The sequence below is a fragment of the Erithacus rubecula genome (assembly GCF_903797595.1).
Source record: "Erithacus rubecula genome assembly, chromosome: 10".
Lineage (NCBI taxonomy): Eukaryota > Metazoa > Chordata > Aves > Passeriformes > Muscicapidae > Erithacus > Erithacus rubecula.
The window spans coordinates 1,377,237-1,404,645 of NC_136662.1; the positions used below are offsets into that span (position 1 = coordinate 1,377,237).

A 27,409-nucleotide genomic window follows, 5' to 3' on the forward strand; every position below is an offset into this window, starting at 1 on the left:
AACCAGGAATGTGTCTGCCACAGCCTGTGCTGGCAACCAAGGGGAGCCTGGAGGGGCCAAGAGCACATCCCAAAAACACAGAGACAAATGTGGGAAGTGCACATCCCAAAAACAAGGAGCCCAAATGTGGGAAATGCACTTCCAACAAAGTCAAATCCAGCAGGAAAAACTCTTTTGGCACAGAAAATTTCACTTCACTGGAGCCCAGTGTGAGGGTTGGAGGCCAGGAATTCTGGCCACAGATCCTCTGGGAATGTTTGTTCCCCAGAGAATTGGACACTGCAAACATAAAAAAAAAAATAATTTCAAGGGATTAAAACTTATTTCAAGGTATTAAAAGCTATTTAAAGGTATTAAAACTCCAGAAATCATTTCTCTGAGAGGGAATCTGCTCCCTTCCTCTCTGCTCTTCCCAGGGAATGGCTGAATACATCAAACTCCAATTATTAATCCAAGGATCTGGTGTATCCTGCTGGGATTTTGAACAGCTGGGCACTATTTTAACACCATCTTTTCCCCCATATGTGGCTGGGGGCTGCAGGGAGTTGCTCCTTTCTGTTTTCCATGGATTCAGGCAGGGCTGGGAGCCAGTTTCCCTGGAGAGAGCAGATGTGGGGATGGCACAGCTGGTTCTGGGTTTGTTTCTGTCTCCTCACCTCGTGTCCTTTGCCATCCCTCCCCCCAGTGCTGAGGAATTCTCAGGGATGGAGACAGATGGGAGAAACACTCAGCTGAGATAAAATGAGGAACCTTCTGCTTTTCCCCCCATCCTTTTCCCCACTCCTTTCAGTTTGTTTCTCCTGGAACTTTCTGTGGAGAATTGAGCAACACAGTGTGTCCAATCCCACTGCAGGAACAGAGGAATCATCCTGCTTTCATCCAAACTGGGAAAAGAAGCTCGAAATCACATCAACAGAGGGTGAGAAACACAAGCAGAGCAGCTCATCAAGCACAGCAAGGGTGTTTCCAACACTGGGAAATGGGAATGCATCCTGCTAAATGAGGGGAGGGCACCAACAGCACATCCCAAAAAATTCCAGAATCACGGGGGTGGGAAAGGAGCTGTGGGGTCAGCCAGGAGTGACAGACACTGGGGGTGTCTCACAGGGGGAAGCAGCTCCTCCAGGCCAAATCCTGGCAGAGGTGGCCAGGAGAGCTTGGATTTGGGATCCTGGAATGGCAGCACTGGGCAGGGACACCTCAGGACATGTGGGGGTGGCACAGGGAGCCCCCAGCAACAGCTGAGCTGCTCCAGCAGCACCAAAGCTCTGAGGAAATCAGGGATCTGATCAATTCCAGCAGCACCAAAGCTCTGAGGAAATCAGGATCTGATCAATTCCTGCAGCACCAAAGCTCTGAGGAAATCAGGATCTGATCAATTCCTGCAGCACCAAAGCTCTGAGGAAATCAGGGATCTGATCAATTCCAGCAGCACCAAAGCTCTGTGGAAATCAGGATCTGATCAATTCCTGCAGCAACAAACCTCTGAGGAAATCAGGATCTGATCAATTCCAGCAGCACCAAACCTCTGTGGAAATCAGGATCTGATCAATTCCAGCAGCACCAAAGCTCTGAGGAAATCAGGATCTGATCAATTCCTGCAGCAACAAACCTCTGAGGAAATAGAGATCTGATCAATTCCTGCAGCAACAAACCTCTGAGGAAATCAGGATCTGATCAATTCCAGCAGCACCAAAGCTCTGTGGAAATCAGGATCTGATCAATTCCAGCAGCACCAAACCACCATGGAAATTCATGGATCTGATCAATTCCAGGGACCCACAGGAGCACCTGAGCTCCTCCACCACTACCACCAAACCTCTGGAGAAAATCATGGATCTTAAGAATTCCACCAGCAACAAACCACCACAGAAATTCATGGATCTGGTCAATTCTATCAGCACCAAACCTCTGAGAAAATAATGGATCTGATCAATCCCATCATCACCAAACCACCAGAAAAAATAATGGATTTGATCAATTCCACCTGTACCAAACCACCACAGAAATTCATGGATCTGATCAATTCCTGTTCTCAGCAATTCCAAATCAATACTCTCCAAAATTCCATCTTTCTGAAGCACCATTCCATTGAATTCTTTCCTATTTTGCTCCATTATAAAACACAGAACAAACCCCAACACAATAATTTGATCATTCCCATTTGCCTCCATGAAATTTTGCAGCTTCCAGGAATTCAAGAGCTCTGTTGTTATTCACCAGGTTTGGAAAAATCTCAACTGGATTGTGACATCTTATTTAATTCCCTGAATTTTACCCCAAGAGACTGTTGTGCCATGAAAACAGAGCATGTTTAAAAAAAAAAAAAAAAAGTATATAAAATAAAATTATTTATATTTGATATTATATTTTGCTGGCTTGTGTTTTAGCTGTACTGAAGGATAACCAAGAGAAAAAGAAGAGCAAAATTTCCTATAATTTAATTTCTATTCTATTCTGCATGTTCCTCATCCATGAGGTAACGGGTAATTGTTAAATTAATAAAACTAAACGTGAATTAATCTGGGAAAAATCCACAAAAATCTTAATTAAGAGAAGACAATCAACACCATGTTGTAGAAATCCCTTCTTTAAAAGCTCAGCAGAGCTGGAATAAATAAAAACTGAATAAATTATTTAGGTTGGAGAAAGATTCACAAAATTGTGAATGATTTGGGTTCAAAGGGATTTTAAATCTCATCCCATGGGCAGGAACCTCCCACTCTCCCAGGTTGCTCCAAGCATGTCCAACCTTCAGGAACTGTTTATAATTTTGAGGCTAAATCCAGCAAAACAAAGGAATTTTTGTTATAAATTGCAGATTGCACTTGGAAAAAATCCTGAATTTTGGGATCTTCCAAGACATTGCTGGGAAGCACCTTTTGCTATAGGGGTGAAATGGAAGATTTACAGTTCTTGCTGGGCAAAAATAAGATGGAAGAGGTGTAAAAAAACCTCAAAGATATTTATAAAATGATTCCTTTGGAATCCTCAGGGCATGGATGGGGTGAGGGAGAGCAGATTGTGGGATGTGGAATGGGAATGTGCTGGGATTGACTGGCAGGAGGAACTGAGGATCAGCCCCAGGAGATGCTGCTCCCTCATCCCAAAGGAAACTCATCATATCCAAAATTTCCATGGCTTCTGCTTGCCCTTTTTCCCCACAAAATCCCCCCAAAATGGGAATTATCAAAGGAAGGAGGAGCACATGGAATTCAGGGATCTTGAGGCAAAACTGCCAGATGCAAGGAATGAAAAATCCCAAAATTCCAGAGGTTTAGTGCTGTTCTTTGATAGGAATGGGGAATTTGGAGATGGATCCAGGGGCTGGAGCAGCAGGGATGAGACTGGCACAGGTCTGGAGGTCACTGTGGTGGATCATGGAACTTTCCCTGAGGAAAAAAAATCCTTTGGATCATGGAAACACTTGAATCATGGCCTTATTATTTCAAAAAATACCCCTCAACATTTGCTTTTCTTTTTTTTTTTTTTAATTTTCTGGGCATTGACTGGATATGGGAGCAGCCTGTGGTGACACAGATTCCAGCAGCAGCAGCAGAAGGAAATTGTCAGAAAAGCAGGAAAACACCTGGAAAAATCCATGATTTCAAAGAGAAAGAGGAAGGAGGGAAAGCAGAAAACTGCAAATAAGAAAAAGGAGCAGAAGATTCCTCAAACAACAGCATCAACATGGGGGAAATGCTGATTTACCACCCCCAGAATGAGGAAGTTCCCTGGTTCTGAGGCTGGAAAAGTTACAGATGCCATAAAAAATTCCTCAGCACATCCTGGACCCCACAGAACATGGAACAGCTTCCAGACACTCCAAGGAAATGCTGGAGCACAGGGAAATATTGAAATTGAAATATTGAAATTGAATTTAAGCTGGGTTTGGTGTGGATTGTGTTGAGGGTGTGCTCACACTCAAACATTCCTGGAAGCTTTTAAAAGGTGATTTTCTTGATTTCTACATTTCTTTCTTTCTTATCTAAGCTTAAACCAATTCCAAATCACTTGATATTAAAAACTTCTAAAAACTGAGTTGAAATTTTCCCTTTTTTTCCCATTCAGAGGGATCCCACCTCCTCTACAAGTTGATCCAAGCTCCATCTCCAAATGAAATATTGGAATTCTTTTTTTCACCAAACAACACAGATGCTGAGGCTGGTCCCATGCTGTTCCCCTAATTCCCAGCTGGATCATGCTTCCCTCATTTCTCTGGATAGGCTGCTGGGATCAGATGAGCTCCATGGCAGATGTTGCAGGGAATTAATGTGAATAACCCCAAACACCAATGATTCCAAGCAATTAAAATCCCCAAGAAGATTCTGGAGCTGCTACAGCTCATAACCAGCTTGAGGTTGTTATTACTGCTTGGATTTGAATTAAAAACAACAACAACAACAAAAAACCCACACCAAAACAAAAAAAAAATTAAAAAACAAAAGCAGGAAATCTGCAGGATTCCAGAATTTTAAAGGAATGGGAAAGCAATGGATATATGGCTGTGTGAGGAGGGATTTTGAAATTCACATTACTCAAAGTTTTCTGGTTCAATTCCCACACTCAACTGGTGCATATTTTGGGATTTGAAAGGTGGATCCTGCAATGCACATCCAGAGGAAATTCAGGAAATGAACCAGTGAGATCCTCCTGGATTTTCCTGGATTTTATCCTTTGCTGTTTATGGATAAGTGACCCTCAGAGGCTCCAATCAGCTGTAATGGCACCCAAAGTGACTGTTTGGGGTTAGGGATGTGTGGGGAGGGAAAAGAAACCTCTCAGCCAGCATTCCTTTGGGAAAAAGGCAGAAAGGAGGGAGATTTGTAGCCAGCAAAAACTGTCTGAAAGCCTTTTCCAGGATTTAACACTGAGAGTGCCCTGCTTGAATCACCCTGAGCTGAGAGAGTGAAGAAATAAACGTGTCCTGAAAGCTCTGAGATGAATCCTGGGCTCTGAAATGAACTGATGGGCTCTGAAATGCATTCTGAGATGAATTCAGGGGCTCTGAGATGAATTCACAGGCTCTGACGTGAATTCATGGGTGCTGAAATGAATTGATGGGTTTTGAAATGAATTAATGGGCTGTGAAATGAATTCCTGGGATCTGAAATGAATTCACAGGTCCTGAAACGAATGGATGGGCTCTGAAATGAATCCATGGATTCTGAGATGATTTCCTGGGTTCTGAAATGAATTCATGGGCTCTGAGATGAATTTCAGGGCTCTGTCATGAATTCCTGAGTTCTGAAATTATTCCACCGGTTCTGAAATGAACTAATGGGCTATGAAATAAATTCTCAGGTCATGCAATGATTTCCCGGGTTCTGCCCTGGTTTCCCGGGCTGTGCCATGAATTCACAGGCTCTGCCTGAATTCCCGGGCTCTGCCATGAATTCCCGGGCTCTGCCATGAATTCACAGGCTCTGCCTGAATTCCCGGGCTCTGCCATGAATTCCCGGGCTGTGCCATGAATTCCCGGGCTGTGCCATGAATTCCCGGGCTGTGCCATGAATTCACAGGCTCTGCCTGAATTCCCGGGCTCTGCCATGAATTCCCCGGGCTGTGCCATGAATTCCCGGGCTGTGCCATGAATTCACAGGCTCTGCCTGAATTCCCGGGCTCTGCCATGAATTCCCCGGGCTGTGCCATGAATTCCCGGGTTCTGCCTGAATTCCCGGGCTGTGCCATGAATTCCCCGGGCTGTGCCATGAATTCACAGACTGTGCCATGAATTCCCCGGGCTGTGCCATGAATTCACAGACTGTGCCATGAATTCCCGGGCTATGCCATGAATTCCCGGGCTATGCCATGAACTCCCGGGTTCTGCCTGAATTCCCGGGTTCTGCCTGAATTCCCGGGCTCTGCCTGAATTCCCGGGCTGTGCCATGAATTCACAGGCTGTGCCATGAATTCCCGGACTGTGCCATGAATTCCCGGGCTCTGCCCGAATTCCCGGGCTCTGCCATGAATTCCCGGGCTGTGCCATGAACTCCCGGGCTCTGCCATGAATTCCCGGGCTGTGCCATGAATTCCCGGGCTCTGCCATGAATTCCCGGGCTCTGCCATGAATTCCCGGGCTGTGCCATGAACTCCCGGGCTCTGCCATGAATTCCCGGGCTGTGCCATGAATTCACAGGCTGTGCCATGAATTCCCGGGCTGTGCCATGAAATCCCGGGCTGTGCCATGAATTCCCGGGCTCTGCCATGAATTCCCGGGCTGTGCCATGAATTCCCGGGCTCTGCCTGAATTCCCGGGCTCTGCCATGAATTCCCGGGCTGTGCCATGAATTCCCGGGCTCTGCCATGAATTCCCGGGCTCTGCCATGAATTCACAGGCTGTGCCATGAATTCCCGGGCTGTGCCATGAATCCCCGGGCTGTGCCATGAATTCCCGGGCTCTGCCCGAATTCCCGGGCTCTGCCCGAATTCCCGGGTTCTGCCTGAATTCCCGGGCTCTCCCACACACCGCTCGGCGCCTGGGGAAGTTGCGGGCTGCTGCAGCCTTTGTTCCCGGGAATAAAGGGCCGGGTTTGTGGCGCAGAGAGAGGCCCGGCATTCAGCATCCCCCGGTTTTCCTGCTCCCTTCCCCGCCGGGAGAACCCGGGAGGATCCGCGCTGCTTCTCCCCAGCTCCACTGCTTCTAAACGCACTTTAAACCCAGTTTAAACCCTGCAGAGCTTACCATGTGTGTGCCACCGTGAAGCGACGGCGCTGGCGGATGCTTTTATTGACCAGCAACTTTCTGAAAAAGCAGGGGGAGTTCCTGGGCGAGCTGCGAGGTGAAATCTTTGGCGACGTGGGTCTGGTGCCGGGCAGCTTGGGCAGCTCCAGCTCCAGGTGCATCTGCTCCTTGAAAGTCCTGATGTACAGCTCGGCCTCGGGAGTGGCGAGTTCCCGGGGAGGCTCCCTGGCCGTCATGGTGCGGCGCTGGGCGAGCAGCGAGCGCTCAGCGCTGGCCACGGGCGAGCATCACTCACCGCGCCGCGCTCCCGAGGCAAATCCCGCCCGGAGCATCCACGGCCCCGGCTCTGCTTGAACCCGGGATGGTGTTGTTTTCTTTTTCCCGGTGGTGTTGTGGCCGCTCATGAGAAATTCACCCCGCTGCGCTCTCCAGCATGGCCGGGTTTTGGGGATGAGCTCCGGGGATCGCGGCCCCGCCAGGATTCAGCTTTTCATTGAGAATTAGTTTTGGCCGCACGGCGGAGGCTCCACCCGCACCGCGCTCATTGGCTCGGGGTTATTTTGACACCCGCACTCTGCGGGGAGCGTGCGGCTTCCCCAGGAAATTTTAAGGACCTGTCCAACATCCTGATATTGCTCCCGGGTACTGCCCGGTTCTGGGAGGGATGGGAGAGCGCTAAGAGTGGGGGAAAAGGGTAAAACGGAACAAAAACAAAGGCACGGGATTCTGTTCTGCAGAACAAAGCGTGCGGGAATTCCTGCTCCCTGGAAAGGCTCCACTGCCCTGGGATGCAGAGCCAAAGGGTCAAACCTCTGCCAAATCAAAGGATGGGGAAGCTCCCTGAGAATCACAGTATTTTTTAGAGTCTGTGTATTTAAAATGGAAAAAAAAAACCCCAGGAATTTTATCTCTGGATATAAACACCATGAAAGCATGTTCTAGTTTTCCAAGGATAAAAAGCAACGTTCAGGTAAGGAGGTTAAAGACAAGGAGCTGAGTGTAAGAGCACAATACAAGGGAGAGGCATTTTTTAAACTGATCAAAATGAGGTGACCAAAAATGCAAATATAATTCATGTTTTGAAAGGAGGAGGAGACAGGGAGAGCATGTGAGGAAAGTGCTCTGGTTGCACAGTGCAGGCATCAACTCCACAGCAAATCCCAGTCCATCCCAGTGGGTTTTCTACCATCCCAGTCCATCCCAGTGTGTCTTCCATCATCCCTGTCCATCCCAGTGGGTTTTCTACCATCCCAGTCCATCCCAGTGAGCTTTCCATCATCCCTGTCCATCCCAGTACGTTTTCCATCATCCCTGTCCATCCCAGTGGGTTTTCCCTCATCCCTGTCCATCCCAGTGGGTTTTCAACAATCCCTGTCCATCCCAGTGGGTTTTCCACAATCCCAGTCCATCCCAGTGGGTTTTCCACAATCCCAGTCCATCCCAGTGGGTTTTCCCTCATCCCTGTCCATCCCAGTGGGTTTTCCACAATCCCAGTCCATCCCAGTGGGTTTTCCACAATCCCTGTCCATCCCAGTGGGTTTTCCACCAAAGATCCCAAAACACTTGACAGAAACACCCAGCAAAGCCTTATCACAAAGAACTTCCCTTCAGAGGAGTTCCCAGACATCCCACCCAACCCAACCTGTGTCCTGTTCCCAGTTATTAAAAACCAAAATAAACCAAATTATCTTCCCAAGCCTCTCTTAAGGGCAGTGGAACTGCAGTGGGATTTAATCCTGAGAGGTTCAGGCAGCAGCAGAATGGGAATATTGGATGATTTAGGAATTTTGATGTGGTAGGCTGAGATTGGCAAGCAGGGAGAGACAAAGGGGAGCCTGGGAGCTGAAGGGGGAATCAAATCCACACAAATGCTTTGGAGCTGGAATTCCCAATAGAAATAAAATCTGGAATTCCAAACAGGAATACAAAATGGAATTCCAAACTAACTCTAATGGGATATTGGAGGGGTTTGTGAACATCTGGTATTAGAGAAATTTCCATGCCTTTTCCTAAAGCTTTTCAAAGGACAGGGAGAACCGAGGGAAATCATTTAAAAATCAATAAAACTGTTTCCCAAGGTGTCCATTAAGGAAGTGCTTCCCATCATTTGGCCACCCATTAATTAGTCATGAACTGGCAGCCCCAGAGCCTGCACAAGGTGAGATGGGCAGGGAAATCCCAGAGAATGGAGCTGCTGGGGAGGAAGAGGAGCCAGGGGGAGGAAGAAAGGCAGGGCAGGGAAATTGGGCAGGGAAATCCCAGAGAATGGAGCTGCTGGGGAGGAAGAGGAGCCAGGGGGAGGAAGAAAGGCAGGGCAGGGAAATTGGGCAGGGAAATCCCAGAGAATGGAGCTGCTGGGGAGGAAGAGGAGCCAGGGGGAGGAAGAAAGGCTCCATTCCCTTGGGAAAGCAGGAAAAGAGGGACTACAGAGAAAAGAGGGAATGCAGGAGATTCTCCAAGCTTGGAGCACTCTGAAGGCTCATCCTGAGCACAGGAGATTTCCCCAACACCTTCCAGCTCCTGGTGGTGATGGATCCACACATCCCTGACAGAATTCCCAGGGAAAGGTCCCAGCACAGCTCTCCTGGAGTTCCAGCCTCTGCTGCTCCACACACACAGCAGCCTGCAGCCAACACCTCTGAGCTCCTCATGGACTTACAGGCTGGAATTCTGGCCAGACTCACTGCTCACTGCAGGAGCAGCCACGAGGAGGTGAGAAGCACACACTGGCAGGAAAGCTGGGATCTGAAAATGCTGCAGGAATTCCCTGGTTTGAGCACCCAGGGCATCAGAGCTTCTGGGGGTTCATGGAATCAAGGAATGGTTTGGGTGGGAAGGGACTGGACCCAGTGCCACCCCTGCCATGGCAGGGACACCTCCCACTGTCCCAGGGTGTTCCAAACCCATCCAGCCTGGCCTGGGACACTCCAGGGATCCAGGGCAGCCAATTCTCTGGGAATTCTGCCCAATATCCATCTAAATCCATCTCAGCTCACAGCCATTCCCTGTGTCCTGTCCCCCATCCCTTGTCCCCAGCCCCTCTCCAGCTCTCCTGCAGCCCCTCCAGGCCCTGCCAGGGGCTCTGAGCTCTCCCTGGATCCTTCTCCAGCTCTCCCAGCCTGGCTCCAGAGGGTTCCAGCCCTGCAGCAGCCCCACAGTCTCCTCTGGGCTCTCTCCAGGTGCTGCTGATGTTGTTCCTCAGCCTCACCTGAGAGGGACAGACCCAGCCCAGTCTCTCCCACCCTCACTCCCACCCCTCCCTGGGCTGGTTTCCACCTTTCCTCCCAAACCTGGGCTGACCCTGGGAGCACAGGTTTGGGTTTACAAATGAGAATGATTCCCTGAACAGCCCAGACTGCACAGATCTGTCCATCAGCACTATTGTCTGCAGCCCAAGAGAACAATTCCATCAGAAATATGAAGGAATTGTTGAGGAGGAGGAAAAGATGATTGAAGGAAAGTGCCTGGCAGGAAAATGAGACCACTTGGAAGAAAAAGGACAATTAAGGAAACTTTCAGAAGTTTAAGTGCACTTGGGTGAGATTCCATCCTCATTTCCCAACTCACTCAAGAGTCTGGAAGTGCTGGAAGTTTTAATACATTCGATGAAAATAACTGATAGGGTGGGAAACAACATTTCCAAGCCTGCAACTCCTCATCAAAAGCTGATCTGGAGTGTGCTGAGAGCAATTGCTAAGCAACAAGAACACATCTTTTTTCTTTAGCAGCTCCATTATTTACCTGTTCCCAAGTGCTAATAGCCAGCATGGAGTGAAACACCAGGGACAAGGGAATTGGGAAGTGTCCTGCACAAGGGAAAAGCTTTTAGTTGACTTTTCACAGCACTTTCAGCCAGGGCAGAGCAATGGGAAAATTTTTCCTCAGAGCACATTTAGATAAAAACAGTCAGGAATTCCTCTCTCTTACTCCAGTCACTGTTCCATCCATCCCAAGGGCATCCCAAAAAGATTCCCACAGCAAATTAATTAGAGAATTTTTTTCAAGGCATTGTGCTGTGCTGGTGCTACTTAAGCTTCTTTTTCTAAGCAAGGAAACCCAGGGGGAAAAATATTTTTAATCAAGTACAAAGTCTCCTTTCCAGAAATCCTGGCTGATAAAATTCCCTCTTGAACAGGAAAAATAAAATCTTTATTAAACTTCCAAACAACATGTAATTTAAGAATTTTCTTTATAAAATAAGAATCCCAGATCCCCTCTGTGTGTTTTAATTGCTGTTCAGTAATTTGTTGTTTAATCCATGGAATATCCATGTGCTCATGGAGCAACAGGGGCTGTTCCTCTGTTAGTTCAGGAATTATTTGGAAGATCCCTCACACACAGAAGGGTTTCCTTGGCTTAAATCAGCCCAGGATTGGAAAGGTCAGGAGAGATGGACAATTCCAGAACATCTATTAAAGCTGAGGATGCACAAGGGAAGGATTCAACCCCTTAAAATCCCTTTTAGACTAAAATTAGACCACATTTGATGGAAAAAAAACAAAACCCAAAAACACATTATTGGGCCAGGACATGATGGAATTTCACAGCACTGTCCCTACTTAAGGTGGATTTCTGCCAAATGGGTTGGGAAAAGGTCCATGATGGATTTCCAGGAGAGAAATTCCAGGAGCCAAGCAGCTCCATTAGCTGTGGGAGAGATGAACATGAGCCTGAAGAGGAGGCAGGGCAATCAGCCAAAGCACATTCCCAGCAGGAGATAAAAGGAAAAGAGGAATGTCTGGGCTTGGGAAAGGGTGGGAAAAAGAGATTTTTGAGGAAAAGCAAACCAAGCTAAGGCAGGACAAAACCCTATAAAACAACAACGTTTTCTTGGACTGAACCAACACAGTGAGTGGAGAGAAAAAAGAGGGAATGAAAGGCCTGAGAGAGTGGAGAATATGGGAATTGTCATTTGTTCTGGCAAATAACCCAGTTGCAGAGGAGGCAGCAGAGCAGAGTGAATTTGCAGTGGAAATGTCACAGGGCTGACAGGGATGTGATCCTGAGCTCAGCCCCGAGGCAGCAGCTGCAGCTGCCAGGATGAGGAGCACAGGGAATAAATCAGAGCAAGCCCAGGAACCAGGACAGGCAGAAAAAGAATCAAAGAGAGAAATGTCTGCAGCAAGACAGGGAAAACATCAAGGAACTGGAAACAGGCAGGAAAGAGAAGGCAGGGAATGGGGCTGGGATGGGGAGAGGAGAGCTGGGAGCAGCACTGGGGAAAGCTGGAAAAATTCCCAGGAAACCCAAAACTGGAACAGATTCCCAAGAAACCCAAAACTGGAACAGATTCACAGGAAATCCAAAACTGGAAAAGGTGTTCAGGAAATCCAACACTGGAAAAGATTCCCAAGAAACCCAAAACTGGAACAGATTCCCAGGAAATCCAAAACTGGAAAAGATGCCCAGGAAATCCAAAACTGGAAAAGATGCCCAAGAAATCCAACGCTGGAAAAGATGCCCAGGAAATCCAACACTGGAAAAGATTCCCAGGAAATCCAAAACTGGAAAAGATGCCCAAGAAATCCAACGCTGGAAAAGATGCCCAGGAAATCCAACACTGGAAAAGATTCCCAGGAAATCCAAAACTGGAAAAGGTTCCCAGGAAACCCAAAGCTGCAGGAGGGATTTGTTTGTGGCACAGAACTGGAACTTTGCAGGGATGGAGCAGCTCTGGAGACACACCAGGGGTGGAGAAAAAGGGAAAAGGCAGGAGAGGAGCAGGGAAGGGACTAATGTGAGAGAAGTGATATAAAATAGAATTAATATATTCATATTAATAGAATATTATATCAAATATAATTAATTGTTCCACTTTTTCCCTTCCAGGAGCTGTGTCCATCCCAGGTGAGTGCATTAATATTAATATTAATATAATATTATATAAAATATAATTAATTGTTCCCTTATTTCCCTTCCAGGAGCTGTGTCCATCCCAGGTGAGTGCATTAATATTAATATATAAAATATAATTAATTGTTCCCTTTTTTCCCTTCCAGGAGCTGTGTCCATCCCAGGTGAGTGCCACTAATTCCACCAGGGACAGACCAGTCCTGGTGAATTCCACTCCATCCTAGTCCAGGTTTATTTTAGCAAACCTGCTGCTAGGCTTGACCTAAACACCCCATTGGCATTTGAACCATCCCACCCAACTCTGGGCTGTTAAAATGATGATTTCACCTGAAAAACAGGAATTCACCTTGGGAATTTGAGCTGCCCTTGCACAGGGTTTAACAGGAACAAAAAGAAATATTTGGAGCATCATCCATCCTTTAATTTGTGAAGAGATGCTGATGAGATTTCCCAGAGAAAATGGGATCATTCCCATCAATTCCATCCAGCTTGGATGGAATTTGGAGCAACCTGAGATTGTTAAAGTTTGGCATAAAATGAGAAAATCTTTAAAATCCCTTCCAACCCAAACCAGCCTGGAATTCATATATAATATAATTCTAACATAATAAAATACAATTCTATACAATAAAAAAAATCTTCAACTCTCCCTTAATCATCTCTTCTTAACAGAAGGTTGAACAAATCCCAGGAAAATCTTTCCAGCCCAAAAGCAGCAGATTTCATGGTGTTCAGATGGTCAATTAAAAAATAAAAAAAATCCCCAAAAAACACACCTGCCTTTGCATCTGCTGCCTCACAGGCTGAGCTGCTAAAAGATCCACAACAGAAAACTGGAAATTACATGTTTCAGGGTTTTCCTTCTCCTTCCCTGAAAGTTTCCTGCTGCATGAGAAGCAGGAATCCATCCCTAATTATAGGTTTGCATGACAAACTCCCCACGTTTGAGAGGCAAAAAAAAAAAATTTAATAGCAATCCACTGGTGTTTAGATTCCTGTTGGGAGATGAGGTTGGTTTATATTTCATGGTTTAAAATTATCCAGGCTGGATCTGCATTGCCACAGGTTTAGGGGTGGCTGGAATTTTTGGGAAGGGAATTTTTGGTTGGGAAACCAAGCAAAAAGTGAAAATAAAACAACCAAAATGTCAAAAAAAAACAATTAAAAACGGAGCAAAACCAACCAAAAACTGAACTAAACCAATCAAAAATGGAGCAAAATACAATTTATCTGCCAAAAAATACAATTTTCTACCACTCTGGGATGCCCTTTTTTCATACAGGTATTTCTGCTGTTCTCTCCTAGTAACTGGGAATAAACTGATATTTATAAATTCATTATAAATTTATATCATTTCGACTTTTATTATCAAATTATATAAGACACCAGGGCATGATGTAAGAAGGGAATTTGCTTAGCAACTTGGGATTGTGCCTGATTTATTCCCAGAGAACACTGAAATGCTTTCTCTATATCCAGAGTGAGTAATCCCATATGTCAGAGCAATCTGTAATAATTGTGATTATTTCCTCATTTCACAGCTAGAGATTATAAATTGATTGGAGGAGATTTGGAATATATTAGCAAAACAATTCAATTTATTCCTCACAGGCAGAGATCTCCAGGGTGACTCCAGAGAAAGGAGATGGTGGAAAAAATGTGAGAATTTTGTATAAATATTATATATATTTACATATATAATTATAGAAATAAAATATATTTTATAATAAAATAATATGAAATATAATATATAATATATGAACTCTATATTTTAATCATATAAAATTACACACTTCTATTTAAACTACACACCAGTGATTCTAATTCTGACTCAAATTTAAAAGCTTTCTTCAAGGCCTCAAATAAAAAAAATATTATTTTAAAAGTCAGTATCAAAAAGTACAAAAAACAGAACTAAACCAATGAAAAACGGAATGAAAATTAACAAAAACTGACCTAAACCAACCAAAGCCTTAACAAAAGGAAATTCTGAACAAAAACAATGAGAAATTGAACCAAGCCAACCAAAAAACTGAACAAAACCAGCTAAAAACTGAAGAGAAACATACAAATCCTGAACAAAAGTAACCAAAAAATGAATGAAACCAACCAAGACCTGAATGAAACCAATCAAATTCTGAATAAAAACAATGAAAAACTGAACTAAATCAACCAAAGCCTGGACAAAACCAACCAAAAACTGAATGGAACCAATTAAATTCTGAATTAAAACAATGAAAAATTGAACTAAATCAACCAAAGCCTGGACAAAACCAACCAAAAACTGAATGGAACCAATCAAATTCTGAATTAAATCAATGAAAAATTGAACTAAACCAACGAAAGCCTGGACAAAACCAACCAAAAACTGAATGGAACCAATCAAATTCTGAATTAAAACAATGAAAAATTGAACTAAATCAACGAAAGCCTGGACAAAACCAACCAAAAACTGGACAAAACCAACCAAATCCTGAACAAAACCAACCAAATCCTCAACAAAACCCATCAAATTCTGAATAAAAACAATTTAAAACTGGACTGAACCAACCAAACCCTGGACAAAACCAACCAAAAACTGAATTAAGCCAATCAAGTTCTGAATAAAACCAGCCAAAAACTGAACTAAACCAACCAAAAACTGAATGGAAACCAATCAAAAACTGAACAAAGCCAATTAAATTCTGAATAAAACCAACCAAAAACTGGATGAAACCAATCAAATCCTGAACAAAACAAACCAAAAACTGAATTAAGCCAACCAAAAACTGAATAAAACCAACCAAATTCTGAATAAAACCAACCAAATTCTGAATAAAACCAACCAAAAACTGAATTAAGCCAATCAAGTTCTGAATAAAACCAGCCAAAAACTGAACTAAACCAACCAAAAACTGAATGGAAACCAATCAAAAACTGAATGGAAACCAACCAAAAACTGAACAAAGCAAATTAAATTCTGAATAAAACCAAACAAAAACTGGATGAAACCAATCAAATCCTGAACTAAACCAATCAAATCCTGAACTAAACCAATCAAATCCTGAACAAAGCCAAATAAATCCTGAATAAAACCAACCAAAAACTGGATGAAACCAATCAAATCACGAACAAAACAAACCAAAAACTGAATTAAGCCAACCAAATTCTGAATAAAACCAACCAAATTCTGAATAAAACCAACCAAAAACTGAATTAAGCCAACCAAATTCTGAATAAAACCAACCAAAAACTGAATTAACCCAATCAAATTCTGAATAAAACCAACCAAAAACTGAATTAACCCGATCAAATTCTGAATAAAACCAACCAAAAACTGGATGAAACCAATCAAATCACAAACAAAACCAACCAAAAACTGAATTAAGCCAACCAAGTTCTGAATAAAACCAACCAAAAACTGAATAAAGCCAACCAAATTCTGAATAAAACCAACCAAATTCTGAATAAAACCAACCAAAAACTGAATTAAGCCAATCAAGTTCTGAATAAAACCAGCCAAAAACTGAACTAAACCAACCAAAAACTGAATGGAAACCAATCAAAAACTGAATGGAAACCAACCAAAAACTGAACAAAGCAAATTAAATTCTGAATAAAACCAACCAAAAACTGGATGAAACCAATCAAATCACGAACAAAACAAACCAAAAACTGAATTAAGCCAACCAAATTCTGAATAAAACCAACCAAATTCTGAATAAAACCAACCAAAAACTGAATTAAGCCAACCAAATTCTGAATAAAACCAACCAAAAACTGAATTAACCCAATCAAATTCTGAATAAAACCAACCAAAAACTGAATTAACCCGATCAAATTCTGAATAAAACCAACCAAAAACTGGATGAAACCAATCAAATCACAAACAAAACCAACCAAAAACTGAATTAAGCCAACCAAATTCTGAATAAAACCAACCAAATTCTCAATAAAACCAACGAAAAACTGAATTAAGCCAACCAAATTCTTAATAAAACCAACCAAAAACTGAATTAACCCAATCAAATTCTGAATAAAACCAACCAAAAACTGAATTAACCCAATCAAATTCTGAATAAAACCAACCAAAAACTGAATTAAGCCAATCAAATTCTGAATAAAACCAACCAAATTCTGAACAAAACCAACCAAAAACTGAATAAAACCAACCAAAAACTGAATTAAGCCAACCAAATTCTGAATAAACCCAACCACCCCTGCACTAACCCAACCCAGTGGGGTCCAGTTTGAGTTTGGGCTGGGAGGGCCCCCAAAGCTCAGCTTAACTCTAATCCCAGCCTTGCTCCAGGCCAAGGGTAAAACCAGCCTGGCTTTGCTCCTTCCCTGGAGATGAGTTCTCATTAGTCAGAAAATTCTGTCAGCCTCGTGTCTGATTCAGCTTTTCCATCAATTCTATTTCCATCATTTTCATTTATTTTCTCTTCCAGCGAGGGTGAAGTTTGAAGAAAATATTTCAGAAGCTTCGTTGTCTTCTGCTGATTAACTGTGACTCATTTCTTCCCTTCCACACACATCCCAAATTGTCTTTTTGCACTCAGGATTGAGGTGTATAATTAAAATTGAATCATTAAAAGACCTTTTTTTTAATGTGTTTTTTTTTTTTTTTTTTTTTTTTTTTTTTGGTGTGTGTTTCTCTTTTCAACCACTTTTATCTCCTGATTTAAATTTACAAGCTGGTCCTTAATAAAATTATTGGGATCATCTTGCAATTCACACAAAAAGGGGATGGGATTTGGAGTACTCAGAGTAAAATTCAATAAATGGAGAAGAATGAAAAGATTAGGTGGCAACAACAAAATAAAAGTTGTGGACAAAAAGGGATTTTGAAAGAACAGTAATTTTCATTCCTGACCTATGATTAATCCATCTTAAAATTCCTCTGGGTAACTACACCTTGTATTAATCATAGTTCTTTTATTTAGGCCTCCAAGAAAACATAAAAATAAAGTTTTTTTTGAAGCTGCAAGAGCTTCAGAAACTGATGGCACCAGCCAAAATCTAAATATAAGCAGACAAAACACTTCTCTGGTATTTTTAACTGAGAAATAACAGCAGAGTTAAGTCAGAGGGAGCAAAATTACCTTTTTTTTCAGGTATTTTTTGGGATAAATTGGCATTTGGATTGACACAGCAGCAGTGACCTTGGGATATTTGGCCTGCCCATGGATTTTTTGGGTATAAAGGATTTTGGGGGTTTATTTGGATAGAAGTTCTCCAGGATTTGGGGTGGGATGTGACCCCTCACACCCCTGAGTGCCACACAGGGCCAGGGTTTGGGATTATTGCTCTGATTCCACATGGGAACAATCCCATCCCAACCCCACCAGGGATATGGGATATTCCATATGGGAACATTGGGATAATCCCATCCCAACCCTGCCAGGGATATGGGATATTCCATATGGGAACATTGGGATAATCCCATCCCAACCCTGCCAGGGATATGGGATATTCCATATGGGAACATTGGGATAATCCATGGATATGGGATATTCCATATGGGAACATTGGGATAATCCATGGATATGGGATATTCCATATGGGAACATTGGGATAATCCCATCCCAACCCCACCAGGGATATGGGATATTCCAGATGGGAACATTGGGATAATCCCATCCCAACCCCACCAGGGATATGGGATATTCCATATGGGAACATTGGGATAATCCATGGATATGGGATATTCCATATGGGAACATTGGGATAATCCCATCCCAACCCCACCAGGGATATGGGATATTCCATATGGGAACATTGGGATAATCCCATCCCAACCCTGTCAGGGATATGGGATATTCCTGTGGGAACATTGGGATAATCCCATCCCAACCCCACCAGGGATATGGGATATTCCATATGGGAACATTGGGATAATCCCATCCCAACCCTGCCAGGGATGTGGGATATTCCTGTAGGAACATTGGGATAATCCATGGATATGGGATATTCCATATGGGAACATTGGGATAATCCCATCCCAACCCCACCAGGGATATGGGATATTCCATATGGGAACATTGGGATAATCCCATCCCAACCCCACCAGGGATATGGGATATTCCATATGGGAACATTGAGATAATCCATGGATATGGGATATTCCATATGGGAACATTGGGATAATCCATGGATATGGGATATTCCATATGGGAACATTGGGATAATCCCATCCCAACCCCACCAGGGATATGGGATATTCCATATGGGAACATTGGGATAATCCCATCCCAACCCCACCAGGGATATGGGATATTCCATATGGGAACATTGGGATAATCCCATCCCAACCCCACCAGGATGTGGGATATTCCTTTGGGAACACTATAAAATATTGGGAATAATCCCATCCCAACCAAGGATATTCCCTGTGGGAACAATAGAAAATATTGGGAATAATCCCCTCCCAATCCCACCAGGAATGTCAGATATTCCCTCTGAGAATGATCTCACAATTTTGGGATAACCCCATCCCAACCCCACCAGGAATGTCAGATATTCCCTGTGGGAATAACCTCACAATTTTGGGATAACCCCATCCCAACCAAGGAAATTCCCTGTAACAACACCTCAGAATTTTGGGATAATCCCCTCCCAACCCCACCAGGAATGTCAGATATTCCCTGTGGGAATAACCTCAGAATTTTGGGATAACCCCATCCCAACCCCACCAGGAAATCCCAGATTCTGAGTCTCAGGATGAAGTTTCCATAGATATTTGCCAGAAACAGCAAGAAATAATTAAAATCTCTTTTCCCTGCAGATTATGGGATGTTCTGAGGAATCACTGACCTCCTTTTGCAAGGTAAGGAAATGCCCCTGGATTTGTGGTTTTTGAAATGCAGGAAGGATGTTCAATCAGAATAATTGATCCTGCTCATTTGCACAAACACTGATGGGATTTATGGAAATTATCCATATTTGGAACCAGGTGATGTCCATTCTGTAATTTAAATAATTTTAATTATCGGTATAAAATTTAAAATCCTGTTTTAAAGTATTTTTTCCCTCAGGTTTTTAATTTTCACACCACATAGGAAGCCAGCTCATCTTTTTTTTATCTTATCCCAAGTTTGCAACACATTCCTTCACTTCCTATCTCCTGGAATTTGAAATTATCTAAGAAATTAAACTCCAATTGCACAAGGTCTGGAAAAACATTGAAAAAACAAAAGAAAATGAAAAAAAACCCCAAACCACATTTTTCCAAAACATCATCTCCTTCTGAATTTCTGGGATTCATCCTACAATTCCTATAAAGTCTCCCAAATATTTTCTTTCATCCAGGGGATATGGAAGGAGCATTGCTTGGTGTCCCAGGCTGATTCCAGCCTTGTTATCCTTAATTCTCCATGCAAATCTCATCCCCTTTATCATCCTCACTTTCCTTATCTACCCCTCAATTAATCCCCATTTATCTGTCCCTCAGCTAATTCCCATTTTATCAATTCTTCAATTAATTCCCATTTTATCAATCCCTCTATCAACTTACATTTTATCAATCCCCCAATTAATTCCCATTTTATCAATCCCTTTATTCATTCCCATTTTATCAATCCCTCAAATAATTCCCATTTTATCAATTCCTCTATTAACTTCTCTTTTATCAATTTCCCAATTAATTCCTGCTTTATCAATCCCTTTATTCATTCCCATTTTATCAATCCCTCTATTAATTACCATTTTATCAATCTCCCAATTAATTCCCATTTTATCAATCCCTCTATTACCTTCTACAATTAATCCCCATTTAATCAATCCCTCTATTAACTTCCATTTTACCAATCCCTCAGTTAATTCCCATTTTATCAATCCCCCAATTAATTCCCATTTTATCAATCCCTTTATTCATTCCCATTTTATCAATCCCCCAATTAATTCCCATTTTATCAATCCCTTTATTCATTCCCATTTTATCAATCCCCCAATTAATTCCCATTTTATCAATCCCTCAGTTAATTCCCATTTTATCAATCCCCCAATTAATTCCCATTTTATCAATCCCTTTATTCATTCCCATTTTATCAATCCCCCAATTAATTCCCATTTTATCAATCCCCCAATTAATTCCCAACAGTTTCCCAGGGAGGATGAGCTGGCTCTGGCTGAAGCCAAAATTCCTGAGGAAGGTTTGGATAACTCAGTGCCCAGAATTATCCCAAATTTTGGGTTGATTTCTCTTTTAACACTGTTTTTGATTTGCTGCCCACCACCACCATCTGGAGAACAACGGGAGTACTACAGGAGTAGAGATTTAAATTCAGTGTAAATTTAATTTTAGAGTAAATTTATCCCAATTCCAGGAAGGTTTTCAGGTGGATGTGGGGAATAGGATCAATCCCTTCATATTTTCCTTATAGATTCTCATCTTCCGGCTCCACAATAAAATGATTCCATTTAAAAAAACATAAATAAGGGATAATAAGGCAGCAAATCTATATTTTAATAAAGTATTTATTGCCATATCCTAAATATTTACCAGCCTCTCTAATCCCTAAGAAAATGCATTCCAATATTTAATATGAAACCAAATCAACTCCTCATGGAATTCTTAAAGCTTTGATTTCCTCATGATTTGGGATTCACCATAAATCCCATTTTTGTTTCAACACCAAAATTTGCTGGAAACCCTAAAAAATATCCAAATATCCCCCCCACACCTGAGGGGAATGTGGAGGAATGGTGGGAATGAGCAGCCAGCTGCCAAATCTAACCCAGGAGATGCTGAGGAGAAAAAAAAAGAAAAAAGGAAAAAAAATAAAAATAAGCTTGGAAGGTTTCTCCATTCAGATTGTCACCTGAAGATCTCTGCCATGTCCCTCCTGCCTTGCAGAATCCATAAAATCTGATTTTTGGGAATATTCCCTTCCTTTCCCACACAAAATATTATTACATCACTATTGATTTGCTTTGGGATCAGCCTCCCGTTTTTTTTTTTTTTTTTTTTTTTGCTGTCTCCAGAAACATTTTTCATGTTTTATCCACTGTTTTTTTTCCTTCAAATCTTTAATTAATTTGGTTTTTTCATCACTAATCAGCACTGAGCTTGCAGCTCTGTTGGATTTCTATCCCAAATTCATTATTTTATCCAACTTTAACATTCCATGACTCCATGGAGGGTGGAGTCACCAGGAATTCCATAGGGAAGAAGTGCCTGGAATGGGGTAGAGCTCAAGGCTAAGCTGGTCCAGAACCCCCTGATGCCTAAAATTTCAATAAAAATGGGAATATTCAGCCCAATTTTATAGGATCAGTGATATAAGTGGTCAAGGAGGTCAGAATTAAGACTGAAAAAAAAAATTCAACATTTAAACCAAGTTTTTGTACGATCAGACAAGGAGGTGAGGATTAGGACTGAAATAAAAAATGGGAATTTTAAGCCCAGTTTCTATAGGATCAGCTGACATAAGCCATCAGGGAGGTGAGGATTAGAACTGAAATAAATGGGAATTTTAAGTCCAGTTTCTGTAGGATCAGCTGACATAAGCCATCAGGGAGGTGAGGATTAGAACTGAAATAAATGGGAATTTTGAGCCCAGTTTCTGCAGGATCAGCTGCCATAAGTGGTCAGGGAAGTGAGGACTAGAACTGAAATAAATGGGAATTTTAGCCCAGTTTCTGCAGGATCAGCTGACATAAGTGGTCAGGGAAGTGAGGACTAGAACTGAAATAAATGGGAATTTTTAGCCCAGTTTTTGCAGGATCAGCCAATGTAACTGGGTAAGGTGAGGACTAGAACTGAAATAAATGGGAATTTTAGCCCAGTTTCTGCAGGATCAGCTGACATAAGTGGTCAGGGAGGTGAGGGTTAGAACTGAAATAAATGGGAATTTTAGCCCAGTTTCTGCAGGATCAGCTGCCATAAGTGGTCAGGGAGGTGAGGGTTAGAACTGAAATAAATGGGAATTTTAGCCCAGTTTCTGCAGGATCAGCTGCCATAAGCCATCAGGCAGGTGAGGATCTCTCACACAGAATGATAATTTTAAGCCCAGGGGTGTTTTTCTCAGGAAGCAGAGCCAGGACAGCGCTGCTCCCAGCCACACCAGCCGTGTTTCCCCGGAACATGGGAATTCTCCAGCCCTGCAGGAGCAGCGATGCCCTCTTGTGTTCCCAGGGATGAATAAATCCACAATTCCTGCTGATCCCCACGGACAGAGGCACATCAGAGACAATTCCTTCCAATTCCCACCCTGCAATACAAATTCCAGCCCCACTAAAGGGAACATTTAAAAGGTGAACCAGTTTTTTTGTTGTCAAAATTCCCTGATCCATCTAAAATTAGAGAATACATTTGGTTGTATTTATTCCAGTAATTAATCACAAAACCTGGACAAAAGCTCCTCTGCAATTCCTCTATCTCAGCTATTCCAGGGCAGTTTAGAAATCCTGTTTTCAGCAGGAAAACTCACTCCAAAGGACTTTAACAAATGGATTTGGGAATGCCCAAATGGAAAGTGCTGAGCTTGACAGAAACCTGGATTCCAACTTGGAATAACGACAGGAACACGAAGCAGCAAACGGAGCCAAGAGAGGAAAGTTTAGAATCTAAAACCAGTCCTAAACCCAAGTGCAAGCACAGAATTTAAGGTGCAATTAATATAACCTTAATATTTCCATAAAAACAGGACACACATCCTTATTTTGCCATAAAATCCATTTCCAGCACAGGAACACCCAAGGCTTTGCCTTCCTCCTCTCCCTTTGGAATAATTCCCTTGTTCTGGGACCTGACACCAGCTCCAATTTTGGATCTCACCTTGGAGCAAGCCCCTTGTAATCAGATCTCTGATGGTTTCTTTGGGATTAATCTGGAGTTTATGGGATCCTCCACAGCTGTACAAATGCAGAGAGTGCTGAGCTTAACAGAAACCCAGATTCCAGCTTGGAACATGAACCAGCAAATGAGAGTGCAGCATTTATAAACCAGAGCCTAAAACTGACTCCAAACCCAAAGCTGAGAGCACAGAATTTAAAGTCACACTAATGTCACCTCAATATTCCCATGACAAGCAGGACACACATCCTTATTCTGCCATAAAATTCAAGTCCAGCACAGGAAAATTCTCCTCTCCCTCTGGATTAATTCCCTTTTTTTGCCATTTCACCCCAGTTCCAATTTTGGAATTCACCTCAGAGCAACCCCCTTGTACTCAGCTCTCTGATGGTTTCTTGGGGATTTATCTCGAGTTTAGCTTTAGATCCCAATGGGGTTTTCCAAGACTTTTTCCTCACCCAGGGATGGGAAACATCCAGAGAGCCAAAACCTTTTCCTCAATCCTTTGTGGGAGAGTTCAGCACCACCCTAAACCCGTGTGGGTGCAAAGTTAGGAACACAAATCCTCTGCTCAGAAATTTCAGGAGAAGTTTTTAACAAAGTAGAATTAAAAAAACCCCATAAAAATAATTTGTTTATGAACTTATATCCGTGATACAACAACTGATAGAGGTTAATTATTAGATTAATACATGAAAGATTATTGGATGTGTGTTTATAATAAAAAAGAAGTGAAAAAGCTGATTTAAAACCAGAAAATGGACAAATGAATGGGTAAATGACTGCTGGAGTCTCTCTGATTTCTTCAGAGAAAAATCAGAGTGCAGGGATTGAATTAAAGCCTTTGGATTGAAGTATATTAAACTACTCACACATAAAGTAGATGTTTAAGTACAAGTAAGTTAGTAAGTTTTATGGTAAGTTGTAATGCTTTTAGTGAGTAAAAAGTTTCAAATGCCACAGTAGCAGTAAAAAATGTACTGATATCTTCAGTAACAGCTCCAAGCCCACAGTTGTAGACAGTGCTCAGACATAATACAGTTATAGTAAAAATATTGCTTAGATTTCTTAAATAAAACATAATATATTGTAAGTGTGGTCTTATACATAACCTAGGTGCTAAAAAACTAAAATTCTAATAAGTTAAAGAGCGGTAGCCAAGTTTGCATCTTATAGGAAAAATCCTATATAAAAATTGTATTAAAAAAGCTGTTGCTTTTAACCATTGTGCTTTTAACCACTTGCTTTTTTAGCCATTCATTGTGTGTATTTGCCTTTGCTAGCTGCTTGTTGCTATTGCTTGCCTCTTTGTAATTGTGGGAGCCCAGGGCTACCCCTGGCCCCCTTGGGGGTCCCAAAACCCCCCTGGTGAGGGTCTCAAAGACTCTGAGTGAGACCCTGGTGTCACAGGTGCTGAATTCTAACCCCTGGGGGAAGTTGTCAGCACAAAGGGAATGGAAACAAGCTGCCAAAATTAGTGAAGTGTAATTAGATTGTTAGAACTACATAAATAGGTTTTTTGAATGTTTATGATAAGGGACATGTGGCCAAGATGGAGAATTTGGGGGTGGACACCTTTTCCTCCTTCTTCTCCATGACATCCATGCTGGGTGACACGTTGGCACTCTTGGATTGGATGGGGTCAGGGCTGGACCATTTAATAAAATTGTATTGTATTGGGAAAACTTTGTAAACATGTGATATGTAGTACAAACTATATAAAATCAGCCCTGCCCTCAGCAGGCAGATCCCACCATGGGTGCCAGGCTGAGCAGACCCTGCTGGTCAGGCAAAAGGTGCCTGAGATAAGAAACAATAAGAATTGGGAAAAGAAAAAACCATCTCCAGCAATCTCTCTTTGGCTGCTTCAGAGAAAACCAGAGTTTGAACCCCCTCATGTCCCTGTGGGGTGATGTGGGGGCAGAGCAGAGAGCCCAGAGTGGGACAGTAATAACCACGATCCGCTTCGCTTATTTCAAATAACCCAACAAATAAACGCAGAGACTCTCCAACAAAGTACCCGCAAAGCACGAGAAGTGTATGGGGAGCAGCGGGCACTCACCAGTCGCGGCAGGCGGTGATGGCGATGCTGGGCGGCGGCAGGCAGCGGCAGGCTGGTGGGGCGGCTGAGCGGCCCGGGGCTCCGCGGCCGCTCCCGCTCCGGCCGGCGCTGCGCCGCGGCGGCAGCTGCAGCGAGCCCGAGCAGCAGCGCCGGCCCCGCCACAGGTCGATGCCCAGAGAGTGGCTGGAGGTGCTGTAGGATTTGCTGAGCCCGCACTCCAGGTAATCCAGGCTGTTCTGTAAACAGAGAGGACTGTCAGATCCCGGAATTGTGGAAATAAGGGTGTCCTGCGTGAGGGTAAAACACACTCAGACAGAGATATCCCAGGAGTGAGAATTCACAACTCCAGAACTGAATTCTGCAAACAATTGTTTCCTCCTTGAGGGTAAAACACAATTCTCCAGCCAGAACCACCCCACAACTCCAGAACTAATTCTGCAACAAATTTTTCCCCCTTGAGGGTAAAACACAATTCTCCAGCCAGAACCACCCCACAACTCCAGAACTAAATTCTGCAAACAAATGTTTCCTCCTTGAGGGTAAACACATTCTCCAGCCAGAACCACCCCACAACTCCAGAACTAAATTCTGCAAACAAATTGTTTCCTCCATGAGAGTAAACACACTCAGCCACCTATCCCAGAGAGAACTCCCACAACTCCAGAACTAAATTCTGCCAAACAAATTGTTTTCTCCTTGAGAATAAAACACACACAGCCAGAGCTATCCCAGGAGATAAGAATTCCACAACTCCAGAACTGAATTCTACAAACAAATTGTTTCCTTCTTGAGAATAAAACACACACAGCCAGAGCTATCCCACGAGGTGAGAATTCCACAACTCCAGAACTGAATTCTACAAACAAATTGTTTCCTTCTTGAGAATAAAACACAGTTCTCCAGCCAGAACCACCCCACAACTCCAGAACTAAATTCTACAAACAAATTGTTTTCTCCTTGAGGGTAAAACACAATTCTCCAGCCAGAATTATCCCAGGAGATGAGAACTCCAAAAGTCCAGAATTAATTCTACAAATTGTTTCCTCTGAGGATAAACCACACTCAGCCAGAACTATCCCAGATGAGAACTCCACAACTCCAGAAATGAATTCTACAAACAATTATTTTCTCCACAAGGGTAAAACACACTCAGCCAAGAACTATCCCAGATGAGAACTCCACAACTCCAAAATGATTCTGCAAATTATTTCCTCCATGAATAAACCACTCAATTCTCCAGCCAGAACTGTCCCAGGAGATAAGAACTCTGTAACTCCAGAACTAAATTCTACAAATTATTTCCTTCATGAGGGTAAATCACACTCAATATTCCAGCCAGAACTATGAACAACTCCGACTAAATTCTACAATTATTTCCTCCATGAGGATAAACCACACTCAATCTCAGCCAGAACTGTCCCAGGAGATGAGAACTCCACAACTCTAGAACTGAATTCTACAAACAAATTATTTCTCCATGAGGCTAAAACTCAACCAACTTTTTAGCTCATTTTCACAAGATGAAAGAAAAATAAGGAAAAAGAAACCTTCAGCAGGAACTCACCTCATCTGCAGTCACTGTCATGACACTTCTGCTTTTCTTCATTTAAGTCAAGTGCAGCCCAGATAGAAACTTCTGGCAACAGAATTTCTTCAGAGGGGTAACCTGAAAGAGAAAAAAAATGTTATATATTTTTATTAAAACTATACATTGATATTTGTATCATTCTATTTGAATTTATAGTACAATTATCCAGAGAATCATGGCATCATCACAAGCCAGGAAAGACCTTGAAGTCAACTTCAACCAGCACCATCTCCATATCTCCATTAAATCTCAATTCACACATTTTTTGGGGAAAAAATGGAAAGGAATGAGTTTAAGAATTTTCCCAAATTTTGCTGAACTCCAGGACCAGGCTGGACAGCAGGAAATGGATGGGGAGGTGGACCAGGCTGTGGAATTCACATTTCTGTGGAAATCTGACCCCTCTCAAACCACAACTTCATAATATTTATTAATTTGTCCATG

At 42.7% G+C, this 27,409-nt stretch overlaps 1 protein-coding gene across 1 annotated transcript in view; it reads right to left on the reverse strand.

The window, feature by feature from the left end:
• The window catches only part of PDE4B (phosphodiesterase 4B), a gene marked incomplete at its 5' end in the record, with an annotated part of 152,268 nt that extends 125,285 nt beyond the window's left edge, over window positions 1–26,983 (reverse strand). The window contains 4 exon segments of the mRNA XM_079314452.1: window positions 25,378–25,418; window positions 25,420–25,493; window positions 25,496–25,613; window positions 26,942–26,983. Coding sequence (XP_079170578.1) covers window positions 25,378–25,418; window positions 25,420–25,493; window positions 25,496–25,613; window positions 26,942–26,983 — 275 coding nt within the window.
• Window positions 26,984–27,409: the final 426 nt, after the last annotated feature.